The 12,118-nt window shown below is 47.6% G+C and overlaps 1 protein-coding gene across 1 annotated transcript in view; it reads right to left on the bottom strand.

Annotated features, from left to right (window-relative positions):
- Nucleotides 1-4,595: 4,595 nt before the first annotated feature.
- The window catches only part of KCNB1 (potassium voltage-gated channel subfamily B member 1), a 101,653-nt gene continuing 94,130 nt past the window's right edge, over nt 4,596-12,118 (bottom strand). Inside the window, exon 2 of the mRNA XM_029219425.1 lies at nt 4,596-7,500. Coding sequence (XP_029075258.1) covers nt 5,491-7,500 — 2,010 coding nt within the window. The 3' untranslated portion in view covers nt 4,596-5,490. The remainder of the gene's footprint in view (nt 7,501-12,118) is intronic.

The raw sequence follows: 12,118 nt of genomic DNA, 5'->3' as shown, positions 1-12,118 counted from the left end.
TCTATAGATGCAAGATGGAGATGATCTGGGCTTACTTCATCTTCCTGCATGAGCTGATGGATGGAGAATCATTTCCTGCTGAAGATCCTGCTTCGTGAGATGTCCTCTGCCTACCCGAGGCCTGGAAACCGCCTGGTGGAATTAATTATCAAGATAGTCCAGACACTCCCCGAGGCCTGGATAGGCGGAAGCTGGAAAAATACCACTGCCCTTGCCACGAATGTCTGGCTCTATAGAGCCAGGCAGCTGGAAAGGGAAGGGGAGATGAGATGGCAGATTCTGGGGACGTGTCTTCTCAGGATTTGGCTGCAAGCTTGTCTGGCCACTGTTTTTTTGGTAAGGCTGTTGGAAATGGATTGAAATGAAGAGCTGATAAAAAGTTGATGAGATCTGAGGCTCAGGATTTTCTCTAAGTTTCGCAAGAACCTGAAAGTGCCCTGACCTTCAGATCCAATTGATGTCACAGGAGAGCAGGGCGCTGGGCGTGGCAACAGGCCAGCCAAGAGGGGTTTAGGTGTCTTCTGAATCTCAGAAATGCCAGAGGGAGGTTTTCTCGCACGAGATTTTAGATTCCAAGATCTCTGGAAATGAACAAACTCAGTCCCTTTAGATCCCCGGAACGGCATGGAGGATGAGCTAAACCATCCCACATCCCATCCTGATTTTGAGGGCCATCTGTAGCCCTGCTTCCCCTGGTTTCACTCCTGCATCTGTGTTCTGGATTTTTAAGAACAATAAATAGAACAGACAGAATGAGGAAAGTAACAGGTCAACAGATTCTAGGCCTTGTGTCAGGAAATGCCTGCATGAGGAAGTCAGACCCCAAAGTCTTTCCCCACCTCCAGGAAATCAGAAACGAAAAGAAGAAGAAAAAAAACGATCCAAGGAGCAACAGGAGGAAATGAAGGAGACCAGAAGATATCAGCTGCGATTATGACCAACAATAAAACCCCTAAGATGTTATTCCGTATTACAAAAGAAGAAATTAGACTCAATGGCCCAATTATAAATTTGCTAAAAATACATATATATATATATATATATATTATCCGAACAGAAAAATAGACTACTCTGAGATGCGTGGACATCCTATGATGTAGTCACGCATCAGATACTTCTAGAGCCAGAAAAATGGCGACAGAAAATGCAGAGGTAACTCTTATTTCTGGGTGTAGCCAGGGCTGGTTTGAGTCGCCCGGGATTGAGTGAAAGCATTTGGATGCTGTCATATAAGCAGTGGGAGGCGAGGAAATTTTAGCTCAGGGCTGCAGGTTCTCCACTGTCCTGCTGGGGGAGTCAGGGGAAGCCCCCTTTTAACGCCTGCCAACTTCGCAGCAGTAGAAAAAGTCCTTTCTCAAAGGATCACATGCTAGAGGCTTCTCACCACATTGGATTCAAAGTTACTTGACTGGAGGCTGAAGCCCGGGGTCGTGTTACTTGAGACTAGTTGGCAGAGAAATGAGGAAAGGAGAGAGAGAGAGAGAGAGAGAGAGAGAGAGACACCTGGCATTAGTGACCCTTGTCCATGGTGAATTTTAAATTTCCCCCTGCCCATGGACTATACACTCCAGCCATAACTTGGAGCAAGACAGAAATATACAACAGTTACAAACATCAACAATACATTACAGTTTTACAGAAGAGAATACGGTTCTGTTTTTTCTGCTCAGAAACGTGGATCTTATTCAGAGAAAGGGCAGGGGTGAGGCTTACAGTTACTAAGACACGGCGGAGGAGAGGTCAGGAATCAGTCTGAAAAAGTTTGTATCACCAGCAATTCAAAGGGGCAAGCCAGGTGGGTTGAAAGGAAATGGCCTCCTCAGGATTTTGCCGTTTCCCCATCGTCATCGTCTTCCTTTCTTGATCCCCAGTGCTTTTAGAGAAAGGGGCTTCACGGGAATGAATGTTCTTTCCTCTTTTTTCTTTCCCCATTAAGTGTGCTTAAGGTAAAATTCCTAAAGAAGGCACTGAGAAATCTACTGCACCGAAGTCCTATTGCTTCTTTACCCCAAGATAAAAAGGTGAATAAACGGAGGACTCCTCCAGAGCTCTCCCACCTCTCTCTGCGGGTCGTGGACAGTCCCCTGTGTGATCAGGACACAGAGCTACCTGGTCCCTAGCCCTTTTTGATAATGGTGTAAGTTTGGTGGGGTTCTTGATGAGTTTTACTGAATTTGCCAAAGGGACCAGGCATCCATTCACCTCCAGTCCCTAGATTCATTTCTTTGGGATGACTCGTTTTTTTTCCCACTTTCGTTGGTTTAGGAATGGGTGGTACGTGGACCATCAAGTTAAAGCAGTATTTGCTCCAAACCATTGCTTTCCTCTCCTCCATCAACACCCGTCTATCAAGGTTAGCTTCTCACTGGAGACTCAGGTAGATATCCCAGTGCGCATACACAGGTACAGGTAGGGTGTACACATATTAAAAATCTGGGTATGTTTCTTTTTGGCAGGTGGGGGCCTGGGAGAACTTACAATACTCTATTTTGAATCGGCACAGGGTAAAAGCTATATTCCTACAATACATCCACAAGTAAAAGGAAAACCCAAAACAAAACGCAATACTTTCTAAGCATAGTATATGCTGAGTTTCAGTTATTCTGTTTCTATAAGAACTCTATAGGACTCTGGCTATTAAGCCTGAAAAGGTAAGTTCTTAATGATACTTCTGAATTCATCCTTCAAAAGTGACTCAATAAAATGCTACTTTAAGTTCAGACAAAATACATGAGGAAGGAAGGGGTAGGTCCTGCATGACCACACAAGGCAGAAAGGGCCTTTGGTTAGAGACAAGGAGAGTTGCACCAATTGGTTATTCGTTTAAAAAAAAAAGAAAGAAAGAAATCATTTCTAATCTGTACACTTCTCGTCTGCTTCAACCAGCAAATGAAATGCCTCGATTTGAAGAAGGGGTGGTAAGTTCCTTCTCGCTATATATGGCTATATTTAAACATGTTCACTTTCCTGATATGTAAAATAGACTATATTATTATTATTAATTTTTACAGATAGCATCAGCTCTAAAAAATCTGAATCGGAAATCACGACTATTTACTTTTATCAAAAAGCATTTGTTTGTTTTCCCTGAATTTTCACATTTGTGCTGATGGCGGATGTAAATGGTGATGGAAACAAAGAGACGTGAGATGGCCCAGGGAGGACTCTTCTGCGGCCTTTCCTCCACAGGCCCCCAGCTTGTACTGTATGCTCAGTAAAGCACCTTGGGAGCTTCCTCTCTCTGGCGTGCCACCAGCACAGGCTGACCTCATACTCCCTGCCCCTTAAATCCCTTTGCATTTGATGCGAGAGTACTCCGAAGATACTTCCAGAGTCAAGATACTTTGTTAATGCAGCAAAAAACAGGACTGCACCCTCTTGGAGGGATCTACAGTCCTTGGAGATGCTGAGAAGCAGTATGAACCGGGTGTATACGCAGCAGAGAATATGCGTTTTTAAGGGCAGTGGAATGATCCCATGTCATCATACCTGTGACAGGTTGCCCAACCTCATGCCACTGTGCAGAGCGCAGGCAGAATGCCGCCATGATGTCTGTGCACTGACAGGTGGATTGTGCCATTGTACTAACAGGCAGACCAACAACATATTCTATGAAGGACAGGGAAACCATGTTTTGCTCCATCAGGAAGACACATGCCTGGCACTGTATTGAGGATTGGCAGGTCTACACTATCGTACTTGCGACACCATCCTTCAAAATTGTATTAGGAGAACAACATCGGTTCATTGTACTAAAGACAAGCAGATCAATAATGTGTCATCTTTACTGACACATGGGCCAACAGCTTGGCATCCTGCTAACCAGCAGCTCCACTCAGTGTTACTGCCCTGAGGAACGGCCAACACCAACATGCTGTTGGACTAAAATCAGGCAGAGGCCAACGCCAGGTCATCAAACTAAGACAGGAAGATCAACACCAAGAGATAGACCAGAACCGCTCACAATGCACACAAATACTTATTGCTTTTGTCGGTACTGGCTGCATTGATGGCTGCAGAAAGGAGAGCTGAGCTGTTAGTACAGACAGTGACACTGAAAACACACCAACACCTGGTTGACAAGAAAGAGAACAGAGTAAAACACCCAGTGCCCAACCGTCTACCTCATTCTTCTGAGATGTTCCTGTTTCCTGTACACATGACTTTATAAGAGGCCCCATGCAGGAGCCAAGAACCCTTCCTGACGCAAGAGGGTTAAGGGGAAGCTTCAGGGGGGCAGGGAAGGAGCCCACAGACTTTGACACAGCAAACAGCAATACCAGCACAGTATCACTCACCGTGGCCAGACACATGCCTGGAGCAAAAACCCAACTGTAGTCCCAACAAGTGGCCCACGGGAAATCATGCTTGTTTTAAAGTGCAAGATGTTGACACTGTCCCTGGTAGAACCTATTTTTGAAAAACATAAAGTGCTTTTTATTTTAACTTTTTTTTTTTTTCAAACTTGAATATCACAGGAAACAAAAAAGAATTTCTATTATAGTAAATGCTTTCCCTGCCCCAGCAGGAAGTATTCAAAAGTCTGAACTGGGCATTTCAATTGGGTTGTTTTTTTTTTTTCCTTTCGTTTTTTTCAGGTAAAAAAAAAATCAGATTTTATTCTGCTCTTCGGTAACATACAGTCTCTTTGAATAAGCTATTCTTCTGCATATTTGACACTTGCATATCTTTTGAGTCTACACTAGCGATGTACAGAAAGCATTTTCCTTCTATAACCCTAAAGCAATGCTCAGAGTTCATACTGTTGGCTGAGTGCCCGCCTTCTGAACTCTTCCCAGATTGCCAGGGGGCAATTAGAATTGAGTACAAGTGGTGCAACTCACCCTGATGATATCTCAAAATAAAATATCAGGTACTACGGAATACTGAAGTCAATGAAGACATTTGAGGAAGGGTTTTGCGCTGGGATCGTGGCTTATGGTGCAGTTTTCCCCATGACACAAGCATTCCCTGTAGCCTTCTAACAGTGGGATCCATCCAGCAGGTGATGGACAGAAGTTCCTAGAGGTGGCCAGGCAACACCCAAAACCAAATTGGTCAACCCACTCTTTTAACACCAGCCACTTGTTCCGGCATCCTTCTCCAGCTGAATGAAGCCAGGAGGGATGGCGATCTTGCCCTCAGAGGCTGTGATGGAAAGCCACGAGAGAAGAATGGGGAGTAGGTGGCCTTGGTTATGTCTAGAACACGGTAGTGGTGGCTGTGAGTTCTGCTCTTGTCATCTTCCAAAGAGGGCCGTGGAGCTGTTACAAGGAGGCGCCATACCCTGTGGCTTGGCCAACTTCACTCTGATGGACCCGTTAACAGCTCTCAAGGTTTTAAGGGAGATTTCTCTGGTCTCTCTTCTTTCTGGGGGCTTTACAAAGCCTTTCTGTTTCAGAGGTCATGCAGAAAAGCTCCACGGCAGGTAAGCTGAACAGCACTCCTCTTTGGACCCTGCCACAAGTCTCTCCTCCGTGTGGAGGTGGTTCAGATGCTCTGATCCCGTGTGCTTCCATGGGCTCCTCCCCCCGGCAACACGCGGACGTCGGGGGAGATGTGGTTCTCAAGCTTGCACTTTTCCTGACCACTGGGAGTTTTTCCAGTCAATGCTTCTGTAGAGTAAATACAGTTCTGCCTTAAGAACTTAGGGGAGGTGGGTAAGGGGGAGCTTTCAAAGTGGTTCTTCTCTGATCTTGTCCCGACACTGAACTTGGGACTAGTGTTCCCACGGAGGCTCCTGGGGGGGCTGGAGTCCACACTGTAGAGCACTTGCCCCTCATCATCTGTGTCCGCATCAATGTACTGGTGGACACCTGCTTCAAAGTTGAACGCTATTGCTGTGTGTTTCTCTGGCGACCGGGGGGGTGTCCTAGCACTTGCTGTGGTGTAGATGGAGGACTCTGGACTCAGCACAGGCCTGTCCAAGAGTGTGGCACACTCCAGCCCAGCAACAGCTGCCGCAGCACCCCCCCGGTTCCTAAGAGGGTCATGGTACATCCCCAGAACGGGGACTAATGGTCTCGGATCCCCCTCCATGAAGTTGACCTTAAGTGCTCGAAGCTTCAAGGGGTTGGTGGTCTTCATGGAACTCTTGGGGCTCTCAATGAAGAAAGCAGAGGGATGGCTGGCATCAGGGGGGGGGTTAGCCTCCACAAACCTACCACCAGTGGCACCCAGAACTCCCTGCCAGCCAACCTCTGGGGCCATGCCACCTCCGGTTTTGCTGGGGAGTGATGCCAAAGGGCTGTGGGAGAATCTGGTGGCTTCAGGGAAGTCTGTGGCACAGCTAATGAAGCTATCAATGCTTGACATGCTTCGCATGTCAATGACCCCTTCTGTACGAGTGGGCAGAGGGGCTACGGGGCTGGGGATACTCTCCATTTCAAGTTCTTCCTTTGGTTTGCTCTGTGTTGCTGGCTCCTTAGTATTGAGGATGGGTTGAGACTGTGTCTTGGCCATCTTATTGTACATGTCTTCCAACTGCTGGACGTTCAGGTGCTGAGGACTAGAAGATGATCTGGCCTTCTCAGGGGATCCCTGCTCCTTGGTTTCAAAGGACTTACTTGAGCTGGTTTCGGACAGTGTCCTCTTTGTCCATTTCCATTTGTTGGGAGACAAGTGATTATCTTGCACTTTGTCTTTCTGACCCATGTTCTCTCCACTTTTCTCAACCACAATGTCCATCACCTCGATGCTCCGGGGGAATGCATCCTTCATGTTCATGGATACGATGCTGCCATTTCTCTTGGCTCTCTCCAGAGCCTCTCTCCGCTTGATTGCTTTCTCCTGCCTCTTCTGCTCCTTGTAGAACTCAGAGAAGTTATTGACAATGATGGGGATGGGAAGAGCAATCACCAGGACCCCTGCAATGCAGCAAAGACCCCCCACAATTTTCCCCAGGAGAGTCTTGGGGTAGATGTCTCCATACCCAACGGTCGTCATGGTGATGGTGGCCCACCAGAAAGAGGCTGGGATGCTTTTGAACTTGGTGTCATCCTCATCCTTCTCGGCAAAGAAGACAAGGCTGGAGAAGATCATGATGCCCATGGCAAGGAAGAGGATGAGCAAGCCCAGCTCATTGTAGCTCCTCCGCAGAGTGAAGCCCAAGGACTGGAGGCCAGTGGAGTGACGTGCGAGCTTAAGAATGCGGAGAATACGCATGATGCGGAAGATCTGGACCACGCGGCGGACATTTTGGAACTGCAGCACGCTCTTGTTGGATTCAGTGAGGAAGATGGTGACATAATATGGCAGGATGGCCAACAAGTCAATGGCGTTGAGCGGGCCCTTGAAGAACTTCCACTTTTTGGGGGAGGAGAGGAACCGCAGCAGGTACTCCATGGTGAACCATGCAATGCACACGGCCTCCACGTGGGCCAGCTGGGGGTTGTCTGTGGTCTGGCCAAACTCATCAAGGCTCTGCAGCTCAGGCAGTGTGTTGAGAGACAGGGCAATGGTGGAGAGGACGATGAACATGATGGAAATTATGGCAAGGATCTGTGAGGAGAAGAGAGTGGAATTTAGTTATCAACCACCAATGGGATGGTCATCCTCATACTCTGGGTCTGCAGGACATTCCTCAACATTCAAGAGCATTTTCATAGCTCACTAATTACCTAATGACTGGATGTTTGAGCTAAAAAGATTATTTATTCAAATCCATTTATCATACAGATGTGGAAACTGAGGCCCAGAGAATTGAAATGATTTAAAGCTAATCATCAAGCCCAGGGGTCTGTCCATTTTTTCTATAAAGGGCCAGATAGTAAATCTTTTAGACTTTGAAGCCCATGAATTCTTTGCTGCAACCATTTAACTCTGCAGTTATAGCATGAAAACAGCCTTGGATAATACATAAACGAATGAGCATAGCTGTTTCAATAAAACTTTATTTACAAAAACAGGAAGTGGGCTGCAAGCCATAGTTGGCCGTCTCGTGATCTAGACCAGTAGTTCATAACTATTATGGGGTGGGGTACCGCTTTCCCGACATTATACTAATGATAATATCAATAGTTACCCTTTATCGAGTGTTCATTGTATTCGAGGCACGATGCTTGTCACTTTCCATGCAATTCCTTATTTCATTCTTACAACAACCCCATTAAGTTGTACTTCCAATGAAAAGATGAGGAAACCTAGGCTTCCAAAGCTAGTAAGTTGCAGAGCCAGTATTTTAACCTGGGTCTGTCTGACCCCAATACGTGAGCTCTTAAGGATGTGTTAGAAATGAGATGAAAGCTACAGGCCTTTTTGCTAAACACTCAAGGTTTTGGATGATTTTCAGGGAGGCCCAGACATCCTGGTCTCATGTTATTAACTCCTGAGTGTGACTATGACTTTTTGAGGCTAAGGATCACAGCTTAACTACCTTTGAGTCCCCTGAATCAAGAAGAGGGTTTGGTCCAGATGTTTGGGCTCACTGGATGTTTGTTGAATTTAATGGAGCCTAGGCTAATCTACAGCTTATGCAGAAATGCAAGCAGATGTAATAAATTGTTCTAGGGTCTTTTTTTCAAAAATACAAATCCAAGTCACATCACTCTCCTTCTCAATAAATTTCCAGGACTCTTCAGGAAAAAATCTAGACTCCTAAACTTATCTATCAGCCCTCCTCCCCACCCCCCAAAAGCTGTCCTCTTCTCATAGGCTTGTGCCTCCCTTTCTGCTGCCCCTGCTAAAGGGCAGCGGGTGGGGGTGGGGTCTCCATGCTTGTATCATTTGATCCTGGCTGCCGCTGAGTGGCCCAGAGATGGACAGAAAACCCATGCTGGGCTGAACCAGTCCACCATGGAAGATTTGAGTTCAGGGATCCAGGGGTGAGTGGGTTATGGGGGTGGTGAGCCTCTGAATTAAATGGTCAAGTACAGTCCAGGCCTGAACCAGCTTCATGATAAGCCCAAGCCTCAAGCAACTTTTCACTCATGTTGTAGGGGATCAGAAAAACCATAAAAAAATCAGAGAAAGCTGAACCTTTTAGAGAAGCCAGAGATTAAAGGGAAGAGGCAGAGAGGACATAGGAGATCTGAAAAGGGTGTAGAGGGCCACAGTTAAATGCTTGGGCTCTGGTGTCAGGCTGTTTTGGATTCAAGTCTCAGTGCTTCCACTTCCTTACCTTTAGTCAGGCATTTAACTTCTCTAAGCCTCAGTTTCTTCATCTGCAAAATGGGATGATAATGACAATATCTATCTCAGAGAGCTGCTGTGAAGATTAAATGTGTTAACGCGTGCAAAGCACTCAGGACAGGTTCCAGCAGCACCTAGTAAATGTCTAATAAATGTTAGCCGTCATCACAGGGGAAATAGCTCAGCCCACACCCTGTCAGCCCAGAACACCCAGCCTCCGAGGGGCCAGCTAGTCTTTGCTTCTCGCCCTTGTTCTGAAACTGCCTGCCATATCCTGAAAGTAAATGCCACTGCTGCTTGGGTGAGCATAAGAGGGTTCTGTCCCCTGCAATAAATCCCCAATCAGGACACATGGTTGCCGAGTCTTTCTGAGTTTGACTCTGACCCCTCTCTTTGGCCTCTCCTGCCACAGGTTCCCAAACTTCACGCTTCCCTAATCACACACTATCGTTGGTCAGTTCTGCAGGTCTGTGCCTCTTCCTCTCTGTCCAGTGAATTCCAATCCATCTTTTAAAACCCAGCCCACATGGCCCCTCCCTGCAGAGGTCATCCCTGGAGGGGCCAGCCACTCCATTCTCTGGGCTCCCTCGTCATTTTGCCAGCCTTGGGGCTCTTAGCACACTACAGCCTATCACAGGTGAGTGTGTGTGTGTGTGTGTGTGTGTGTGTGTGTGTGTGTGAATGTGTCCATCACTGCCCAGAATCTGTAAGCTTTGGGGGGACAGGGATGGATTCTGAGATTCACCTCTGCACCCACAGCGCCTAGGGCAACAGGTTTTCATCGTGTTTCTTGGCTGTGGCTCAAGTTCACGGCCATTTATGGGTCCCATGGCCTTGGGTATTGCAACTTTCCTTGCCTCAGTTTCCTTATTTGTAAAATGGGGATCCTCCAGTAGTTCTTAACTGGGGATGATTTTGACCCCTCCCCCTTCCCTTGGGGACATTTGGCAAATCCTGCAGAAATTTTTGGTTGTCACTATTTGGAGGAGGGGTGATACTGGCAGCTGGTGGGTGGAGCCAGGGATGCTGTTAAATACAATGCACAGGACAGTCCCCACCAAGGAGAATGATCAGGCCCCAAATGTTAATAGTACCAATGTTGAGAAACTCTGGGATATACCAGTAGTCAGCCCCTCAGGAGCTGTAGAATGAGGGAAAAGAGCTGTTAGCACAGAGCTAGGCACAGAGTGGGTCTGACCTTACAGAGCAGCCAGCTGGGACCTCGGGCTGAGCCCCTGCAGTGGAGCTGCTACAGTTTCTGACTCCTGGCCCTGAGGGCAGCTGCAGGAGAATGGAGCAGATTCCTGGGGAGTCTGTTCCTTTAAGAGCTGGGAGATCTCATTTTCCCCAGAGGCTGGCAGGGGAAGCCTGCTCCAGTTTCTAACCCCCAGACAACTCCAGGGAAGGCCCACATAATTGATGTCTGCTGACAGATGCATGAATTATGCACCCACCTATTGTACAGTCCTTAGCGCTGTTATTCTAAGGCGGGCACCCCCTCTTTGTACCCCAGAAAGTGCTCTCCCCTCCCGTCCTCTCAGCCTGAGGATGCTTAGGAAAGAAGAAAATGCAGGCAGAGGCCTCACTGCATCCTGGAGGGGGGTGTCCACTGCTCAGGGTTGCGTTGGGAGGGTCAGAGAGTGCCAGGCCTCCTGCCCTGGCACATGCACTCATCAAATAGCACTTGTGCTAATGCAGTGTGACCCACCCTTCCTAGCCCTGCCCACAAGACTGCTTTCTCTTCCAGACCCGCTGAAGCCCTTAGGGTCAGGGTTACACTTCCTGACTGGGGATCTCCTGAACATGAGTTAAACCCTCTGTGCCTCAGTCTCCTCATCTGTAAGACGGGGGTGGGTCACTGAAAGGTGGCAAAGGGAATTCAATGAATTCATAAGGCCCTTAGATCAACTTTTATTGCTTTTATTATTTCACAACATTATATTTATTTATAAGCCGGTTGGACTTGGCTCTGAGCAGTAGTGTTATTATTCCCACCTGGCTGAGTGGCCTTGGACAAATCACTTCCTCTCTCTGAGACTCCATTTCTTTATCTCTAAAATGGAGATGAAAGTAATTGAGCATCTACCACATAACAGCCACTTAATATATATTTTATGTTATTAAATTATTATTTGGATAATTTATTGTCACCCTTACCTCCAGCCTCTGGACTGGTTGCTTCTGGAGGTCCAGGACTAGGTCTGTGGACCCCAGTGCCTGGCTAAGCCAGCAGACATCCTCTAAACAGTCTTGAACCCAAATGAACAGTATTGATTTGGTCTCTGGGATGGGCTGCAGGGATGGGGGACCAGCCAGGCCAGCAATGAGTCCTCCCGGCCCCAGCTCAAACCCCTGGCCAGGTCCCTGCATTTTCAGCCTTGCTTTCCTGGATCTGAGCCCAATCGGGTTTGGGCAGGACTCCAGGAACCCAGGGAGCAGAGGCAGGAAACAGGACCAGGACTCAGAGGCTGTCCCCAAATTCCCTCCCTGCAATGAGGTTCTGAAGCCTGCAGCCTACTTGTCTGCACCAAGCGTGGGAGGGGGTTTTGGTCCTCTGGGAGAAGAGATTAGCAGGTAGGGGTACCCAGGGGGGAATCAAGGGTTCTGGAGCCGGGCCTTTCTCATTCTAAAAAAAATTGTTGGCTCTGGTGGTTAATCACAGGATGCCTACCTTTGGCTCCAGCAATAAACAGGCTGTTTATCATTTGCTCTGACCACTTCCCTGCTCTTCCAGGAATATGGACAAGGCACAGAATGTCTGTGCAGAAAAGGGTCCAGGCTCCTTTCTGGAAGGATGGGGAGACTCAAGCAGAGAAGGGAAGGGACTAGTCTATGGTCACACAGCCCATTGGGGTCAAGTCTGTGCAACAACACTAGAAGCTCTGGCCAGCAGAGAGCTGCACCTAGTGTTCAGGTCCTACAAACTGTTTTCATACACATCCATCTTCCCAGCGGCATTATTTGTAAGAGGCAAAAAGTGAAATCAACC

Source organism: Monodon monoceros, unplaced genomic scaffold, assembly GCF_005190385.1.
Source record: "Monodon monoceros isolate NGI ecotype Baffin Bay Population unplaced genomic scaffold, NGI_Narwhal_1 Super_Scaffold_13, whole genome shotgun sequence".
Taxonomy (NCBI): Eukaryota; Metazoa; Chordata; class Mammalia; order Artiodactyla; family Monodontidae; genus Monodon; species Monodon monoceros.
Note: the sequence above shows the minus strand (reverse complement) of the source record. Positions and strands in the feature narration are given on the sequence as shown.